This window comes from Pezoporus wallicus, unplaced genomic scaffold, assembly GCF_028554395.1.
Source record: "Pezoporus wallicus isolate ANWC-B61680 ecotype Strahan unplaced genomic scaffold, APGP_CSIRO_Pwel_v1 contig_5958, whole genome shotgun sequence".
Lineage (NCBI taxonomy): Eukaryota > Metazoa > Chordata > Aves > Psittaciformes > Psittacidae > Pezoporus > Pezoporus wallicus.
The window spans coordinates 1,796,486-1,815,728 of NW_026638491.1; the positions used below are offsets into that span (position 1 = coordinate 1,796,486).

Consider the following 19,243-nt stretch of genomic DNA (forward strand, 5'->3'; position numbering starts at 1 on the left):
GATGTCAACTATAACCACATTTCATTCATCCCACTTCATTACAGTAGCAAGTCCCTGAGAACATATTCAATATATAATATATTCTGCAAGGGCCATACTATTCACATTACTATATTAAAAGACAGAAAATGTCTTTCAAAAATCTATTGTAACATCAGAATGTTATTGGTGTCCAAAATAAATAGCATATTTTTTAATAACAGGACTGTGAGCTTCCCTGCTGCTGCCCAGCTCCCTAACAGAGCCACTGTCACAAACACTCTGAGCTCACTGGATTGCACTGACAGCATGATAAACAGTTTCCCATGTGACCTGCATTATTTTCTTTTAATTAAAATAATGTCCCTGTTCTTCATATGCCTTCACCCTTTCCACATTGAAAGATTTAACAGCTGCTGGTTTACAGTACACTTTTACAACTGGAGAGTTAGCTATGCACACTTTTCTCTATTAAAAGAAACTTACAGGTAATGCAACAACATACACATCATAAGGTGTTCGATGGGTTAAATGCAGCAAGGGAAGGATATATGAACTTGTAAAGCAAGACAATATCCGAACCTTATTTCTTAACAATACAGAGGAAGATAAATGCAGCTTTCAATTAGGAGAAAATGTCTAACAAGCATGCAAGAAAAATGAGCATTTTAAGAATATAAGAATTAGCAATAAGTAATAAGCTTTCTTATTTCAATATGACCCTCTGCTGATTCTCAGTCACACTAGGTGAATTACACATGCATGATTTATTTTTCAAATCATTAGGTGCAACCATGTTTATAAGCAATTTGTATACTCAAATGTTAATATATACAGTGGATAGATGATTAAAGGACTATGATATGAGCTTTTCTTTCTTTTCACTTTGGCAAAACCAAGAAATAAATTTAAACTATGCCCATTATAGCCGGTTAATTGCAGTTCAGTCTGTATTCTGCCATTCAGAATGCCAGTTAAACCCAAATCTAAGTGTTTAAATGTGGCTTTTTTTTTTTTAATTCTCAGCTACATAGTCTGAGGACTTGATTAATTAAGCAGCTGAATCATTTACACATTTCTAATGTACATATTTATAAATTACATTCTAATACCAATAACAGTGCATTGCATGGTGGGACAGGAAATCTTTTCAGTATTCTTAATGGGACAGAAAAAGAGATTTACAGCAAATGAAAATGAGCAACTAATCTCAGAATTTACTCACCTAGACATCACACAAAGCAAAAATTTTGTCACTACATAACATTTTAAAAGAACTAAAGGTACAGTTTTCTTTCATGTGAAATACTGTAAGTAGGTGGATATGAACTGGGATGACTGCAAAATTCAAACCCCTGTCTTCTCTACTGAAGCTGATTAATGAAAATTACTAGGTACTTTTCAGTGAATTTTAGTTTGTATGCTGTGAGGAGTTTGGTGTGGTACTTGTGAATAATTCTATCCATCCCTAATAAGATGCTCTAGGAAGACTAATTCACAGAATTAACTTACAGACATAGTCAGGTCTCTAGTCTCTAGGGCTCTGGGCATTTAATTATTTTTTATCTAAAGCCTCTCTGTTATCAAAGCTGAAAGGTGCATTGATTTCTATCTCCCCCTCTCAATGCTGATTAGTATAAATTTATCAGAGAATGACATTTGGCACTGTCATAGGGATTCTGAGTTAGGTACAGCAAATGCCTGGCTCCAGAGGAAAATAAAAAGAGGGGGTTTCTATCTGGCCTTGGTGCAGAGGTGCGACAGTGCAGAACCAGGTGGTGGCAGCAAGGGAATGGGATGCAAAGCACATCCTCTTGCTGGCGCAGAGCATCCCCAGATAGTGGCTGTGCGAACAGGGGCTTTATTTCCTAATGACACAACTAAACAGACCATATTTTTGTTATGTGGATTTCTTAAACAGTTAAACACACACTGTCGGCCCTGAACAAGCCAAGTACATTTTGGCCCTACAAAAAGTGTTATTTTGATGCATTCAAGCAGCAGCTGATGCAAGGCTTGGCAGCAAAGGTGGTGGTGTGAGACTGTGCCACAGATTCCCAACACATGTGCAAGGCTTACCTTGTCTGAAGGCTGCACAACTCCACTATCTCTGCTTTTTTGCTCTTACTGACTCACTTGGCTCAGACCAGTGCTGCTGTCACACATGGTTGCAGCACATCCCAAACCCTAACTGAAATGCCTTGAAAAATGTAGCTGGAATAAACTGCCTAATTATTTTAATTGTATTTATAATAATTAACTGCATTGAACCTTCCCAAAATTAAGGAATTTTGGGAAACAAAAACAAAAGAATAAGCAAGTTGCTGACACTAGCTTGGTTTTACCAAAATCAGAGGCAACAAGTAAACAGGGAGAAACAAAATTCTGTTTCTTCTTCTCCATTAAGGTCACTGATCGAAGCCATGAAACTACTCTGCACATCTGTTTCTTTTTCCTCCAACACTCTCTCCATTAAGCCCTCCCAAACAAATTGCTCCAAATGTAGTAGCACAACAAGGTACTGATTTTGAATATAACCTATAAATATTATTCATATAAGTCTTATCAAAGGAAAATTGCCAGTTTCAGTTATGGCATGCATGCATGCACACTTTTTCTGCACAGGCTGTTTAGACAGAAAGAGTTCACATAGATGAATAGGTAAATTCATTTCTCGTATTCCCCAGACAGATATCTATGAAGATCAATTACATAAATCCCAAAACAGATTACTTATGAAAGATATACAGAAAACCTTAAAAAGATTTCTCAGATAATATTTATTTTATAGGTCAACAGAAAAGGAAACATCTACTTGAAATCTTCACTCTAGAAAACTATGTAAATGTATGTAATTTTGTCCTATTTCCAGCACAGAGAAATTACACAAGTAATGGAAAATCAATTTCAACTATTCTAACCAAATTATCATTTAATTTAAAAGTGCTTTTTTAGGTCAACAGGAACATTGTTTCTTAGGTTGAATTCAGTCAAAAAATGAAACAAACCTAAGTGTTGTGAAAAATTACCTGTCATGCATTCTATTTTAAGTAATGTGATGGTGTTTTTTAAAAAAAGCTAAAAATCTGGAAAGAGAAGAAAATATTTTTGTTGGCCAGGAACAGGCTTTCTTCCAAGGCAGCTGGGATCTGAAAGCTATCATCAAGGAGTAAGTACCATAAAATAAACGTAGAGGAATTTTAAATTGATGAGAACATGCAGCTGACCTGTACGTATTCCACACATACCCTCCCTGATTACAAAGCTGGTTAAGTCACTGTGTTTACCAAACATTTTAGAAATTAATTTCCTTCAGAAAACTCTTCTGTCTTTCCTCCCTGTCATTAAGGGGAAAATCCTATTGATTGCTTGCTTTCTCTGGCTAATAAGTATTTACTATTTGGTTGTCTTTGTATGCATTTATAAATGTTACTAATAACTATCTCAATATATCAACACTTGAGGAACTGAAAGTTTGAGAATTAGGTGTTTACAGCAAATGGTTGCCTAAACGCTTTCCAGTGTCCTTTTGTAAATCAGCCTGTCTCTGAAGCTCACAAAAGATATAACATTTGAGAAGGTCAGCAGAGAGGTTCAGCAACACATCATGTTTACATGGATAACATTCATGTTTCAGCTATCGTCTGATAGAACTGATTAGACAATATTGATAACATTAATGTAGTCACAAATTCTTATTACACTTGTTTACACTGCTGAAGGCTTCTAAGTATGCAACTGCATACATAATCTTGGGTGGTTTTACACAAGGACATTAATCAGTGAGATACCACCACATTAAGACTGTGTGAGTTGTAAAGAGCAGAGTATGAAACACAATAAATTGAGATCTTTATCAGTGAAGCATAAGATGAGGAGAGGGAGTTATGTTATTACATTTCCGAAGACAGTAGAGAGTTCAACTTCTGACTGAAGTGGCTCTCCATCTTACAATGAGTAATCATTCAATGATTTAAACATGGAGGCTACTTCAGGGAAGAGAAGTTTTATGGACACAAGAATAGCAGATTACAGTAAAGTAGAAAAAGCAAAAACTAAAAAATGTAAGTAAAAAATAAGTAAAATGAGAAGCAAACAAACACTGAAACTCCAAATAGATGGAAATCCCTACTCAGCTGTGGCTTAGCTTTCCATTCCCAAGTGCTTTAATGAAGACTTATTTATCACAGTAAATTCACTGCAGGATCGAATCATACAAGACTTTTTTGCTCAAATTGTGGAAGAATAATTCTGAAAGAAAGCAAAGATAGAAAGAGCTCTCACTCAAGAGTAAAGAAAGGAAAATGAGATACAGTATGTCAGCATTTTTTTTCTCCAACTAGTATGATCCATCAGCTCAAACATATTTTGGATCAGAGCATTTTTGCATTTCCCATCACCTTTCTCTAAAATACTCTTCATTTGATTTCTGGAACTGTTTACTTTGTTGCCCAGTTATTAGTCATATTATCTACCTTGATGCCAAAAACCACACTTGGGAATACCCTGTTGCATTTTCAGCCCTAATATTTTTGTATTCAGAGGAAAGATTATAAAACTCGAAATGGAAGGGGATTGATGGGGTAATCTGGAGGGGATAATGAGGTAACCATACTAACTGATAAATTGGACTAAATAATTCTATTGATCTGAAGGGTAAAGGACTAGGCCGCTTCTTCTCCTAAGCTTCACTTCCAAGTTCTCACTGGAGCATTTTCAGATAATCCCCAAATAAAGGAGGAAGAGCTGCTTAAATGGATGAGAAAAAGAGTAAGCTCTGCACAAGTCAAGAGGCACAGGAAAACCACAGGACCATGACTATCCTCGCAAACAACATGGAGAGATGAAATGAAAACAGGAGGGAGAGAAGCAAGAGGAGGATAATGTTCCAAACTTCAAGTACTTCAGAATTATAATAAAGAAAAGTGCCTAGCACTTCAATGTGCACTGCTTGTAACAAATAATGGACAGAGGAGGTAAAAAGGTTGGAAAGCAGTGTTGCTTCTGCATAAAAGAAAAAATAAATGAAAGGAGTATGAAAAGTTATGCTTGTGAATATTAAAAGCCTTACCTTTTAGTGTTGGGTACTCCCACTATGCTGTTTTCTTAGATAAAATATCTTGAACTTTTGCATTGAAACATGTTGTCTATAGGCTGACCTATTAAACCTAAAATGAACCATCTGAAAAAATGAATAATTAGAAAACACATGATGTGCTTACTAATAATTACAAACATACTGCTGGACTCCCCTGTCCAAGCATATTCATTCTCCTAGGTAGGGCCACAGACTGAAGCTCTGGCAGGAAAGGAATGGGAAACAGGCAGCTAATTTATGCAGAGAAGTGAGGTCTTCTTACCAGTTTTTTAGAATCTGAATGGTTTTAGGACAGAAAGTTAAAACTTTTTTTTTTTTTCCCCCAAATTGATATTGCCTTTTTATGTAATCGGGAAAAGCCAGAATGAACGTATGAAAATACTTGGAAAGGCATGCTATTTGTACCAGTCTTTAATAATTGGTAAGGTCTAGGTGTTTAATAATGCAATACATGACACACTGGAGAATAATTTCCATCCTCAGCTGATCTGTGCTTGTGTTTATCAGTCTTAGGCTATATGTACATGGAAGGCTATATTCCACAATATTGCACAGGGCTGAATGCTTCCCTGGATTACAGGAACTACAAAAAAGTGATTAGACACAAGAATTACCATTCAAATACCTCTGTCTTTGCATAGGTTGAGAAAGAACCTATACTTTTACTGGATATATTTTCAAAATGTCAGAAACTACCCAGAGATATGTCAATGTGTGACTCCTGGCCAACTACCCATTTTCAATTCCACTCTTTTTTTCCAGAGAGCTAAGCACTATATGGTGAGATGACATTCCTTGTGCTGATGAGGCATCTTGGCATGGACGATCTGCCATTTTGGAAAATCAGAGTGCCACCTGAAGAATTTGCTTTATCCTACTCCCCAATCATCAGGACAAACATGCTGTTATATAAAAGAACGATACACATATGATAATGCCTTTCCCTGATGTTGAGGAATCGCAGAGGACACAGCGACCATGAGAAAACAGGCAGCTGGAAAAGCAGCAAGCACCCTGATAACAATCTGCGGTTTGGATTTCACCACATTAAAGACAATCCAGCTCATGCCAAGATGTGGAATTGACAGCTTCTTCTGTGCCCAAGAACTAGCCCCCTACACATCCCAAAAGGTCCTGGTTTTGTTCTTGTAACTCACTCCCATTATAGAGTAGGAGAAATTGATCAGGATATAAGATGTGTGCTGATTTTCTTCTGGTGGATTATCCTGGGAAGCTTTTATTTAGATAAAAGTGCCTACTGAATGCAAAAGCGGGGCATCACAAGAGAGATGTCAGCATTTGTAAAGAGGCATAACAAATACAGCCAAAAAAAACCCCACCAAAACCACAAAACAAACATCATATATTTGGAGGAAGAGAATTTAAGGTAAGATTTTTTAAAGGTATTTGCTCCAGTGGAATTTGATGCATACTATCTCTGAAGTCTTGCCTTCTTTATCCCCACATTCTTCTGTCATGGCTTGATTGTTTTACAGATGCTGGATGTGCAGATTTGGATATCAGCTGTACTATCTGTATTTGCTGTATTTTATCCTCTGTACTGCCAAAGGCCAATGATTTGCAGCTGGGTATGAAAGTAAAATTCTATTCTGCCTGAAACACAGCTGAGAGGAAGGGAGCAATGAGCTGTGCTCTTGTTTATACAAGTAAGATAAGAAAAAACTACTTTCATGTGCCAGCATGCTGTATACCGATGCCCTCATGCTCAAGGAAGAATGCATTCCCTGCAAGTACTTTAAAGTCAGACTTTCAAACACCTAACTTGGTAATACAAACATCAGTATCAGCAAAATCTTTTATTACTTGATCTGGCATGCTTTCTCAGGCACTCCTCCTCACTTTACCAATGCTCTCTCAGCTGGGCAGCCATAAGACTAGTTCACAAAGATCACCCAAAACTGTCTCCTGCATGAAAAAAACTCAGGAGTTTCCTGCATGCTGGTGCCCTGGGTAAGAAACTGAATAGAGAACAGTGAAGATAAGTAATAGGGAAAAAAAGGAAAAACAGTGACAAAGAGCAGGCACATACAGGAACTGAGGAGAGGAATGATGAAAAACAGACAGTGAAGTATGGGAGGTTACAGTTTCCACAGCATTATATTGTACTGGGAGATGACAATACGTTGAAGTATATTAGCCTCTATCATACTTAACAGAAAGCATTTCAGAAAATTGCTAGGTGTCATTGTATCTTTCCCTGCATAGGGCTGGCAACTTGTCTCAGTCCCTACTGTGATTTCTTGTATCTGAACTCACTGTCTGAAGCCAAGGAACTCTTCCTGAGGTGTCATGGTATGCCCACTGGATCTACACTGAGAAGTCTCCATTTCTCCACCCTAAGCAGAAGAAAAGCTCCCAGTTCCATTTCCCTTCTTACCTCTGGTGTCATAAACAGAAGGATTTTGGAATCATTGTCAGATTTAGACACAGACTTACACACTTCATGTCCTCTGTCTATAAAGAGCTGGAAACATTAGTTAGCAAGGTAAAACTGGCCTCTGGAGTCACAGCCTCACTGACCAGCATTGACAGGGTAGAAGCAAAGCCGCTTGACTCCATGACAAATCTGTTAGAGGTGCCTGGCCAAAAACATCCTCTCATATGTTATTACAGGTGGCCAGAGTAGAAAACCAGGGGCTTACTCATGGCTCAAACATGGGCAAGAAATAAGGGCTTCCCTTGTACAGCCTCTGTAGGGAGAGGAGATGCTGCAGTCTCCCTTGCTGTTCTGGGAAGATGGGAGAGGACCCGGCAGCCCCAGGGGCAGGTGCAGTGCCTGTCCTGGCTGCGTGGCGATCACCCTGGTGCCCAGGGTCATTCTGAGCCCCCTATGTCCTCCAACTGGTGTGTTTTCTCTCTCTTTCCCCTGAAAAAGGATGGGTCTGAGTGAGCTGGTGCCTGTGATGAGCAAATACTGAGCCCATAAGGCTCTCCTCCATGACAGTGTTTGCCACCACCTCTGTGAATGTCCCTGCACTCCAGCAGAGTCAGTACGTGTGCTGTTGCTCTCACAGCCTGCTGTTGCCATGCCTTGTCCCCATTCTCCACAACAGCGTGCAAACAGAGTAACACTCTTACAGCCCTCACAAGTTTTGGAGGTCACTGTTCCTCCTCCCTCTGATCTAAGTGTAATTGCTGTAACTAACTTGGATAAGGTTAGCAACAAAAATCCCTACAAGAAATTCTGAGGTGAGCGCTGAACTGTAAGCAGGCCAAATCTATCAACTTTTGACACTTCAGGTCTCTGTAAATCAGCTCACTGGTATTATGCATTTGATACTCGTTGTAAAACCCATTCAGGAAGGGTTTTAGGTTGTGCTTATTATGACACATTGTAACACCATATTGGCACCCCTGTCACATCATATTATATATTAGAAATGTGACTAATGATTATGCAAAAGAAGGTTAGTCATGACTTTTAGTCAATTTTTGATTAGTAAGATGGCTGTGCTACGCATAATAATAGACCAAATGTTTACCCTGAGGAGTCATTATTCAACACTTGCACAACTCTAATCTAAATTTCAAGAAGGACCATCCATAACAGCACATGGGAAATTAACACCAGGAGCTAATAGCTATTGAAAATGATGTTTTCTTTTGAAGCTTAGATCATATTTTTAAATGGAATCAAAAAAAAAGCAAAAAAAAAAAAAAAGCAAATGTCCTGAGTTCAGCAATGGCAGTCATGTTTCTCCTTTGTGGTAGCTGGTGCAGTGCTGTGTTTTGACTTCCAGCCTGGGAACAGTGCTGGTGATATCGATGTTTTTGGTTGTTGCTAAGTGATGTTTACCCTGACCAAGGACTTTATGAGGCTCATGCTCTGCCAGGGAGGAGGAGAAGCTGTGAGGAAGCAGAGACGGGGCGCCTGACCCAGGCTAGCCAGGGAGGTATTCCATACCACAGCACATCATGCCCGGGGTGGGGGGTAACTGGGAGTTACTCGGAAGGACACGGGCTTCCGGGTGGGACTCGTTTCTTGGCCGGTGGTATCGTATTCTCTTCCCTTGTTATTTTCTCTTATCATTGTTGTCGTTGGTGGTAGCGGTGGTGATTTGTGTTGTACATTGGTTGCTGGACTGTTCTTGTCTCAACCCATGGGAGTTGCACTCTTTCGATCCTCCTCCCCGTTCCTCCAGGAGTGGGGAAGGGGAGAGCCCTGGGAAGGGGGGGGGGCCTTGATTGCTGTCAGCCCGGCACCTCTCACTGGAAGCGAGTGAACGAGCTGTCTGGCTAGGGTTTAAACCATGACACTTCTTTTTGGCGTCCAACATGGGGCACAAGGGGTTGAGATAACGACAGATCTGACTGGATTAATAGTCACTCGTCACAATGCTGATTTATTGGCTCTCAAGGTTTTTCCTCTTGATCTCACAGTTTCAGTATATCCTATCTTACTTCCATCTGGTATTTGCTGTGTTAGTGTTTTTCAAGTGTGGGGCTTGGGCTAAGGTTTTTGTCCCATTGTACTTTATGGTAATGACTTGTAATACAATAGAATCATTGATCATGAAACTGATCTGGCTTATGTTCCCAGTATGGTCACCACCTTTATACTTTGGGAGGTATATAATAAAAGTGCTTAGCAATTACACATCTTTTTTCTCCTTCTCGGGTGGTCAACCTGTGAAGGAGACATCCTTTTACCCTCCCATTCCTCCTCCCAGACCATTTACATTTGAGAGTTTTGAAGTTTTTGAATGGCCTTTTAGTGCTGTTGAGACTTATTTGCTGATGGTGATGGGAATCACCATGCTAGCACGCATACAGAGTGTGTTTTGCCCACTACTGATTTCAAGAGTTAAGCAGAGTCAGGTTTGGGTCTTGTCTGGGGTCAAACAACAATGTAGGAGGACCGAGAGATTTTCCCTGAGGAAATAGTCATGACGGGCAGGGTGTGTGGGATAGTATGGGCACGTATCTAGGTCAGTGGGCCCCTCCAGTACTTTGGAATTTCAGCACAGAACAACTGGAAAATCCAGGAGAATTAGTAAAACACTTAAATGAGGTGTGTGGTCATTCTGGCCATACCAGAGATGGACAAATCATGGCAATGTGCTGGGGCTTGGCCTGTGCTTACAGGGCCTTGTTCAACACTATCCAGGACCTTCAAAAGGAAAAGAATGTCAGCGCAGCTACTCCAGCTCCAGGCACAGCAGCTTCACCACCCCCAGCGACAAGTACAGTTGCTACTCAAACTTTGGTCTCAATGAACAGAGCAGCTACCCCAGTGGCAAGTACAGCAGCTGCTCAAACTTTGACCGCAACAGACAGCGCGGTTACCCCAGCTCCAAGCACAGCAGCTGCACCACCCCCAGCAACAAGTACAGTTGCTACTCAAACCACAGTGATAATCACTGCAGCCAAACCAGAGGACCAATTCGTACCAATATCGGTTGCCCCTGTACACAAGAGAACAAGCAAAAAAGAGGCAAGAAGGGTGAAGCAAAATGAAGAAACAATGAATTCACTACCCAGTCTAGCATCTGATCAGGAGTCATCATCACATGACGAAGAAGAAGAAGAGGTAACTTCTCGACCTCGGACCTCAACCGAGCTGCGGAATATGTGAAAAGATTTTACCCGTCAACCAGGGGAGCACATCATCATCTGGTTACTCCGATGCTGGGACAATGGGGCCGATGGTCACGAACTAGAAGGTAGAGAAGCCAAGCAGCTAGGATCACTTGCTAGAGAAGGGGGAATTGACAAAGCAATTGCAAGAGAGAAAAAGTCCCTCAGCCTTTGGAGGCGGCTCTTGGCAGCTGTGAAAGAAAGGTTTCCGTACAAGGACGATGTTACAAGTCGTTCGGCCAAGTGGACTACTATAGACAAAGGCATCCAGTCTCTGAGGGAATCAGCCATCGTAGAGATGATCTATCACATCAAGCCGAATAATGGGGATACACCCATAGATCCAGATGAAGTTGAATGTACACGACCCATGTGGTAAAAACTTACAGGGAATGCACCGTCATCATATGCCCATTCATTGGCAACAGTAACCTGGAATGACATAGTACCACTAACAGTGGATGAAATGGCTCGTAAACTCCCAGAGTTCAAAGACAATCTCACCCCTTCCATCATCTCAGCTGTGGAAAAACTGTCCCAGGACCTCAAACAATTGAGGGACGATCTATCTGATTTATCCAGCTCCTCACATGTACCAACACGCGTCTCAGCTATTAACAAAAGGCATCCTATTGTTCGAGAGAGGAGATACAGGAGGTATATGCCACGGGGTACCCTATGGTTTTACCTGCAGGATTACGGAGAAGACATGACAAAGCGGGATGGAAAACCTACTTCAGCTTTGGAGGAACGGGTGAGTGAATTGAAGAGGGGAGCAAGGGCCAAGACTGATCATCCCATGAGAGCTACGGCTTCAGTCTCTGGTGAGCAGTTTCCCAGATGGAGTGGAAGAGCTGATTTTACTCCAGCTCCTGTGATAACGAAGAATAATCCCTTTCACCACGACTTAAGTGTCCAACGCTATGATGACCATTAGAGGGGCCCTGTCTCCAGCCAGGTGGTGGCAGGGGACAGTCGGATTTACTGGACTGTGTGGATCAGATGGCCTGGCACATCAGTCCCACAGAAGTATAAGGCTCTAGTAGATACCGGTGCACAGTGTACCCTGATGCCATCAAGCTGTCAAGGGGTGGAACCCATCTATATTTCTGGAGTGACAGGAGGATCCCAAGAGTTGACTATGCTGGAGGCTGAAATCAGCCTGACTGGGAGGGAATGGCAAAAGCACCCTACTGTGACTGGTCCAGAGGCTCCATGCATCCTCGGCATAGACTACCTCAAGAGAGGGTACTTCAAAGACCCAAAAGGGTGCCGATGGACTTTTGGTATTGCTGCTTTGGAGACTGAGGAAATTGAGCAGCTGTCCACCTTGCCTGGTCTCTCAGAAGATCCCTCTGCTGTGGGGTTGCTGAAGGTTGAAGAACAACAAGTGCCAATTGCGACCACAACAGTGCACTGGTGGCAATATCGCACCAACCGAGACTCCCTGATTCCCATCCATCAGCTGATCCGTAGACTGGAGAGCAAAGAAGCGATCAGCAGAACCCGCTCGCCCTTTAATAGCCCCATATGGCCAGTGCAAAAGTCTAATGGAGAGTGGAGACTAACAGTAGACTATCGTGGCCTGAATGAAGTCACACCACCATTGAGTGTTGCCATACTGGACATGCTAGAACTTCAGTATGAACTAGAGTCAAAGGCAGCCAAGTGGTATGCCACAATTGATATTGCCAATGCATTTTTCTCAATTCCTTTGGCAGCAGAGTGCAGGCCACAGTTTGCTTTTACTTGGAGGGGTGTCCAGTGCACTTGGAACCAACTGCCCCAGGGGTGGAAACACAGCCCTACCATCTGCCATGGACTGATCCAGACTGCACTGGAACAGGGGCAAGCTCCAGAACACCTGCAATACATTGATGACATTATTGTGTGGGGCGATACAGCGGAAGAAGTCTTTGAGAAAGGGAGAAAAATAATCCAGATCCTGCTGAAAGCCGGTTTTGCCATAAAACGGAGTAAGGTCAAGGGACCTGCACAGGAGATTCAATTTTGGGAATAAAATGGCAAGATGGACGTAGACAGATCCCCACAGATGTGATCAACAAGATAACAGCAATGTCTCCACCAACTAATAAGAAAGAAACGCAAGCTTTCTTGGGTGCAGTGGGGTTCTGGAGAATGCACATCCTAAATTACAGTTCGATTGTAAGCCCTCTCTATCATGTGACCCGGAAGAAGAATGATTTTAAATGGGGCCCTGAGCAGCAACAAGCCTTTGAGCAAATTGAACACGAGATAGTTCATGCAGTAGCCCTTGGACCAGTCCAGACCAGGCCAGATGTAAAAAATGTACTGTACACTGCATCTGGGGAGAACGGTCCTACCTGGAGCCTCTGGCAGAAAGCTCCAGGGGAGACTCGAGGTCGACCCCTCGGCTTTTGGAGTCGAGGATACAGAGGATCTGAGGCCAGCTATACCCCAACTGAGAAAGAGATACTGGCAGCCTATGAAGGGGATCGAGCTGCTTCGGAAGTGACTGGCATTGAAGCACAGCTCCTCCTGGCACCCCGGTTGCCCGTGCTGGGCTGGATGTTCAAAGGCAGGGTCTCCTCTACACATCATGCAACCGATGCTACATGGAGTACATGGGCTGCACTAATTACACAACGAACTCGAATAGGAAATCTCAGTCATCCAGGCATTCTAGAAGTCATCATGGACTGGCCAGAGGGCAGAGATTTTGGAATGTCACCAGAGGAGGAGGTGGTGCGTGCTGAAGAGGCCCCACCATATAATAAACTGTCAGAAAGTGAAAAGCAGTATGCCTTGTTTACTGATGGCTCTTGCCGTATTGTGGGAAAGCATCGGAGATGGAAGGCAGCTGTATGGAGTCCTGGACGACAAGTTGCAGAAACTGCTGAAGGAGAGGGTGAATCGAGTCAATTTGCCGAGGTGAAAGCCATCCAGCTGGCCCTGGACATTGCTGAACGAGAAAAGTGGCCAGTACTTTATCTCTATACTGACTCATGGATGGTGGCAAATGCCCTGTGGGGGTGGTTGAAGCAATGGAAGCAGAGCAACTGGCAACGCAGAGGTAAACCCATCTGGGCTGCTGCACTGTGGAAAGATATTGCTGCCAGGGTGCAGAACCTGGTGGTGAAGGTACGTCATGTAGATGCCCATGTACCCAAGAGTCGGGCCACTGAGGAACACCAGAACAACCAACAAGTGGATAAAGCGGCTAAGATTGAAGTGGCTCAGATGGACTTAGATTGGCAACATAAAGGTGAATTATTTTTGGCCCGGTGGGCCCATGACGCTTCAGGCCATCAGGGCAGAGATGCAACATATAGATGGGCTCGTGATCGAGGGGTGGACTTAACAATGGACACTATTGCCCAGGTTATTCATGAGTGTGAAACATGTGCTGCAATTAAACAAGCCAAGCGGTTAAAGCCTCTTTGGTATGGAGGACGATGGTTGAAGTATAAATATGGGGAGGCCTGGCAGATTGACTATATCACACTGCCACCAACCCGCCAAGGCAAGCGCTGTCAGCCCAGCACCACTCACTGGGAGTGAGTGAACAAGCTGTCTGGCTAGGGTTTAAACCACGACAGGAAAAAAAAAAAGAAAAAAGGGCATAATGATAAATTATGAAAAGCAATTATTTTAAAAGCCAAAAATCTAACACTACCTGTAAAGTGAAGGAACATTTGTTAGGGGAACACTGACACAGCATTTAAAAACACAAACACCAAGATTTATTCTTTTTTATATTCCTGAAAGGTGAGAATTACCAGATAGAAAAAGAAACAATTGAGTGGAAGAACATCTGGAGTATGTTGCAAAGATGTCTGCAGGCACATCTGTGAAAGAATATGCCTAGGAAGTATCTGAAGTTGTTCACAATTTTTTTGCGAAGTTTCACAATGATATATTAAAGTAGGTATTATGACGAGGGGCAACATACTTTCATTAGCTTTGATTTTTGTTATGTAATATATTCAGTGCATTTGAAAGATGATGTATTGAGACTCTGGAGCAGGATATCCTCTCTCCATCTTTCTGTGAACAAAGTACAAATTTGCTTTCCTGTCAATGCCAAAGCATCGGTGGTCCAGTGCTGGCATCCTAGCGCCCAGAGTTGTAAATTCCTATTAGCACTGCTCACGTTGATACAGAAACATCATATGCAAATGATGGTTGGAAAGTAACTGAAACTGAAATGAAAAAAATAAATGACTTGTTTCAGTCAGACACCTCCCTGTAGCAGAACAGAGAAGTGGACAGAAGTTTCCATTTTAAAGTGTTAGTTTGGAGTGAATAGAAAGAAGGCAGAAAGGAAAAAACTGCTATCCACAACTACAACATTCAAACACTACCAAATCCAAATACTGGCACTTTCAGGGGAATAAGACCATAAATAAAGAATGCCATTACTGTCACCTTGAGTGACCACTTGCATAACACCAGCCAAAAAAAGCCTACGCCACAATTCCTGTGCAGAGCTCACAGCTCTGTCTCAGGATTAAAATACGTTCAAGTGATGGAAAATCCATCTCATGTTCAGGTAAACTGCTCTGAAGGTTAGTCACACTCTTAAAGCTTTTTCCCATATTTTTACTGAGAATTTCCTTGTCACAAATTTCCTTAGCTTCCACGCTATGAGGGATTTCACAGTTGGGTTTTTTTCTTCTAGATTAAAGAGGGATCAGCTATCAGAAATCTCTTCACTATTTAAGCTGTGCTCACCTCCTCACCCTTTCTTTATTTTTTTTTCCCTTTTAGCTGTGGGGGAGGGGATAAGCAGAACAGCTTAAACCCTAAGCTGCTTAAGAGTTCCTAAGCCTCTTACGGTAGGGGATGTTTTCTGAAAACTGAACTCTTTTGCAGGTTTTTTTTTGACTAACCTCCAAATTTTCACATACTTTCTGAAATACAGATGACAAAACAGACACAGTGTTCCACTAACTGCTTCCCTTATACTTTTTACAGAGGAAACAGGACTACCTGGTCCTTACAGTCTTGCGGTAGACTAATTGCCCTGCTTCTCCAAGGACTGACTTCAACTGTCAGCCAGTGGGGTGTCCCCTTATACTGGGTTCTCACCTTTAGTCATTTCTTGTAAGTCTCACTCATGTGGGCTTGGATAATGAGCATGAACTTTGGGCCAAGAACAGGTAAGTTATGCAGGAACCACCACCCACCCCCTCAAAAGACAACCAGTAAACTCAAGAGTATCCTGAGAGGAGTTTTTTCCTCTTTTCGGGTGAGTGCCAGAAACCCTGGAGTCAGCATACTGGGAAGCCAGTTTGCTGTTTCATTTGGTGAAACAACCATAGTTACACTACCTTCAGGATCATGATGCTATTGTAGAGTGTTTCAGATAAGCATTTTAAAGAATTAGTCATTTAAAAGTGTTTCAGTGGTGGATTGTGGATTTGCCGTATTGACAAAGAGAGTTGTCACGGCACGTGACACAGGATGATACAATATACTATATGTAAGGAGTACAACATGTATTTGAACAAGCATTGAATAAACATAATCGTTCAATAAAGGCACAAACTCCATGGGATAATTCTTCTGCTGTAAGAGTCAGTGTAAAAAATGAGGAGATGCTGACGAGGAGAGACAGAAAAAAGCAGCTGGGGGGGGGGGGGGAATGAAAAAGCTCATCTATCAAAATACTTTTAGATTATTTCTTTGCAAGAGTGAATGATTCTATGAGACAATGCGTTTACAGCAGCCCATTAACTGAGACTACTATTCCCTACTTACTTACACATTTAAGGGTTGCCAGGCAGGCCACTGTGCTTTTGCCTTGATGACTGTTAAAACCTCATCGCTCTGTAAAAAGAGAAAAGAAAGTGATTGGGACAATATTATAACAAGAGTTATAACAAGAGTAATCTGATTAGCGGCAAGCAAAGGCAGCGAGATTTTGGGTGCAGCCTTCTTTTCTGCAGGAACTAAAGAGAGCTTAAACCACTAGCAGTCAGAGACTATGTTATTTTTGCATCATGAGCTGAAGGGAAAGGTTTCAGAGTGATGCACAATGACATGAATAAATAAGACAATAACCTTTGTAATGGGGAAATACCCCAAGATAATATTACCAAGCTGAGCCTTGTTCTGGTAACACTGTCACAGAAAGAGGTAGCTGTGCTGTATGCTGGGCTGTTAGTCCACATGTAGTAGTTTAGTGGCAAAAAGTATATCCTGGGCTGTCAAATTTGTGACTCTCCAACAACCCTTGTCACCAGAAGAATTTACCAGGTTAAAAAAAAACAAAGACACAAAAATAGCTCTTAATATGTTACAGATCTACAGATCACGAGGGAGACAAAAACTAGATTCTGCTGCTCTTGGCAAACTAACAAAACATGTGAGCATGTATGATATATTATTTATTATCCTTATCTGGGTAGAGGATATAACAAATCCATGGTGGATGCACTACAATCTCCTCCAGGTAAAGCCATGGATAGCACTTTGTGTTTGCTCTCCATTTACGCACATGAAAATTACAGTGTGAAATATAGCAGCCATCTGTGGAAGCCCACAGTGTGGCAAAGCATTGTACAAAGATTATTTCCTAAAGTCTGTAGGAATTCCTGCATCAGCAGTTTTAAACTTTATATTGGCACAATAAACCCAGGACAAAGGCAGGACCACTAACAAGGCTCTGATGCCCAGAAGACATCTATCACAGTTTTTAGACGCATTTTCCCCATCTCCCTGAGGAATCCACCCCAGTAAATCACCGAGAGGAACACACAGTTTACAGTTCACTCACATGACTTCTACCCCAATTACACTAAGAAACCCACCCCATACGTCACCAGTAATTGGCATTTCCAGCAGAGCTGACCTTTCAGTTTAGTGATAATAGTGCCATTTCCTGCTAGACAGCAATAGCTCTGATACCCCAGACTAGCTCCATATACACCCCTGTTTAAAGAAAATAATTTTTGCTGTTTGTTTCTACCACTCCCAGTATTATCTGGCTCTCTCTTTTTAACCAAAGCAGGGTAATTATGGTGCTGATAGACCCGCTCTGTAACACAGAGAGTTTTTAGTCTTGGGAATATTTATGTGACATGACCTCTCACTCAGACTGAGTGAACGGATAAGACACTGCTTGAAAATCCCTTTCATAAACACTACTGCTTTGCCAAAGCCTATTCTACATTAGATGAAAATCTGACTCTATAAAGGCAAGTGAGTATAGAAAGATTTAATCAAATTCCCATACTACTAGTGCAGTGGGACTGAAGAGAACACTATGATGAGTGGAGCAGAGGCACAGTGGGCAGCTGGGTTCCCTGGGGCAGGCTCTGGGCCAGAAGCAGAAGCCTGAGCTACCGGCACAACCCTTGCCCAGCTCCTGCTCCTGAGCAGAACCCAGCAGAGTAGGGCATCATGCGCGTCCAGGCTCACCTATGGAAATCTTCTTACCTCCATGCCTGCAAAAGACAGGTTTCCCCTCAAAGTAATGTAAAAGGAAACTGATAAATTAATGAAGTTAAAAGTCTGACGTTATAAGACTTTACTTGTCTTTCTCTGTCAATGGAATTTGCCTTAACTTTTAATTTTCCTTGTTTCAGCATCTCAAGACTTTGCAGCCACTCCGACCTTCAGTTATTTGCCTTGAAAACACATCTGCATTCAAAATTATTAAATGCGCATTGTACATCCCAAAGGAAGATTATTATGAGCATAGATGGTTACATTTATTAAAATAATACACTGCTTATCTAATACAAGCCAGTAATTATGTCACTGACATTCAAATCACTCATATCTGAAAGAATTTTCAAACTAAAAGTGTTATTCAAACTAAAAATGCAGATGATGAGTAAATGACCTCTAAGTAATAGCTTTGGAGAAAGTGCAGAGGGAAGGAAATAAACAGAGCAGGGTGCATTCAGACATCCCAAAATTTTTAAGGGAGGTTAAGATTCAGGTGCAACAGCTGAATTCATGACCTGAACAGTAACCAAAATCCAAAGATGCAGAATCCAGCATTCTGTTGGAATGAAAATGCACATTTTTGGTACCTAGAGATCCTTAACAATTATACAGGATTAAGCTGCAACTTGAATTAAATAATTGTTACTCCAGACTGATATTCTAATTATTCAGTCACCTCCATCATACAATTTTTAATAATTCAAAATTAAAAACAAATTAAAATATAATGTGTACAATAATGCCAGTATGTATCTACTACTACATTCAGTAATAGGAAGACACCTCAGTAGATGGTTTGTACAGTAAGGAGTTTCCCTTGGACAAATATTTATGTCCTTGAAAACAATCCAGCAAACTGTGCATGAGGTCTGGGTGTCAGTTCTGTGGCAGCCTGGGCAGCACAGCTCCCCTCATCACTCGTGGTGCTACCAGCCTGTCTCTCTCCAGGTTCTGAAGGGAGCAGGCTCCAGAGTTCATCCAGCACAGCAGTGACCTTCCTCTACCTCCAGTGGACCTCCACATTCCTAAGGGAACACGATAAACTCAAAGAGGCCAGGCAAACAGATGTTACACACCGCACAAGTTCACAGCCTCGTGAACAATTCGTAGAAAAGGTCTGATGCTTGG

The 19,243-nt window shown here is 41.7% G+C and overlaps 1 protein-coding gene across 1 annotated transcript in view; it reads right to left on the bottom strand.

The window, feature by feature from the left end:
• Nucleotides 1-19,243, bottom strand: part of SPON1 (spondin 1) — a 194,061-nt gene that overhangs the window by 17,888 nt on the left and 156,930 nt on the right. Inside the window, exon 7 of the mRNA XM_057410951.1 lies at nucleotides 16,425-16,489. Coding sequence (XP_057266934.1) covers nucleotides 16,425-16,489 — 65 coding nt within the window. The remainder of the gene's footprint in view (nucleotides 1-16,424; nucleotides 16,490-19,243) is intronic.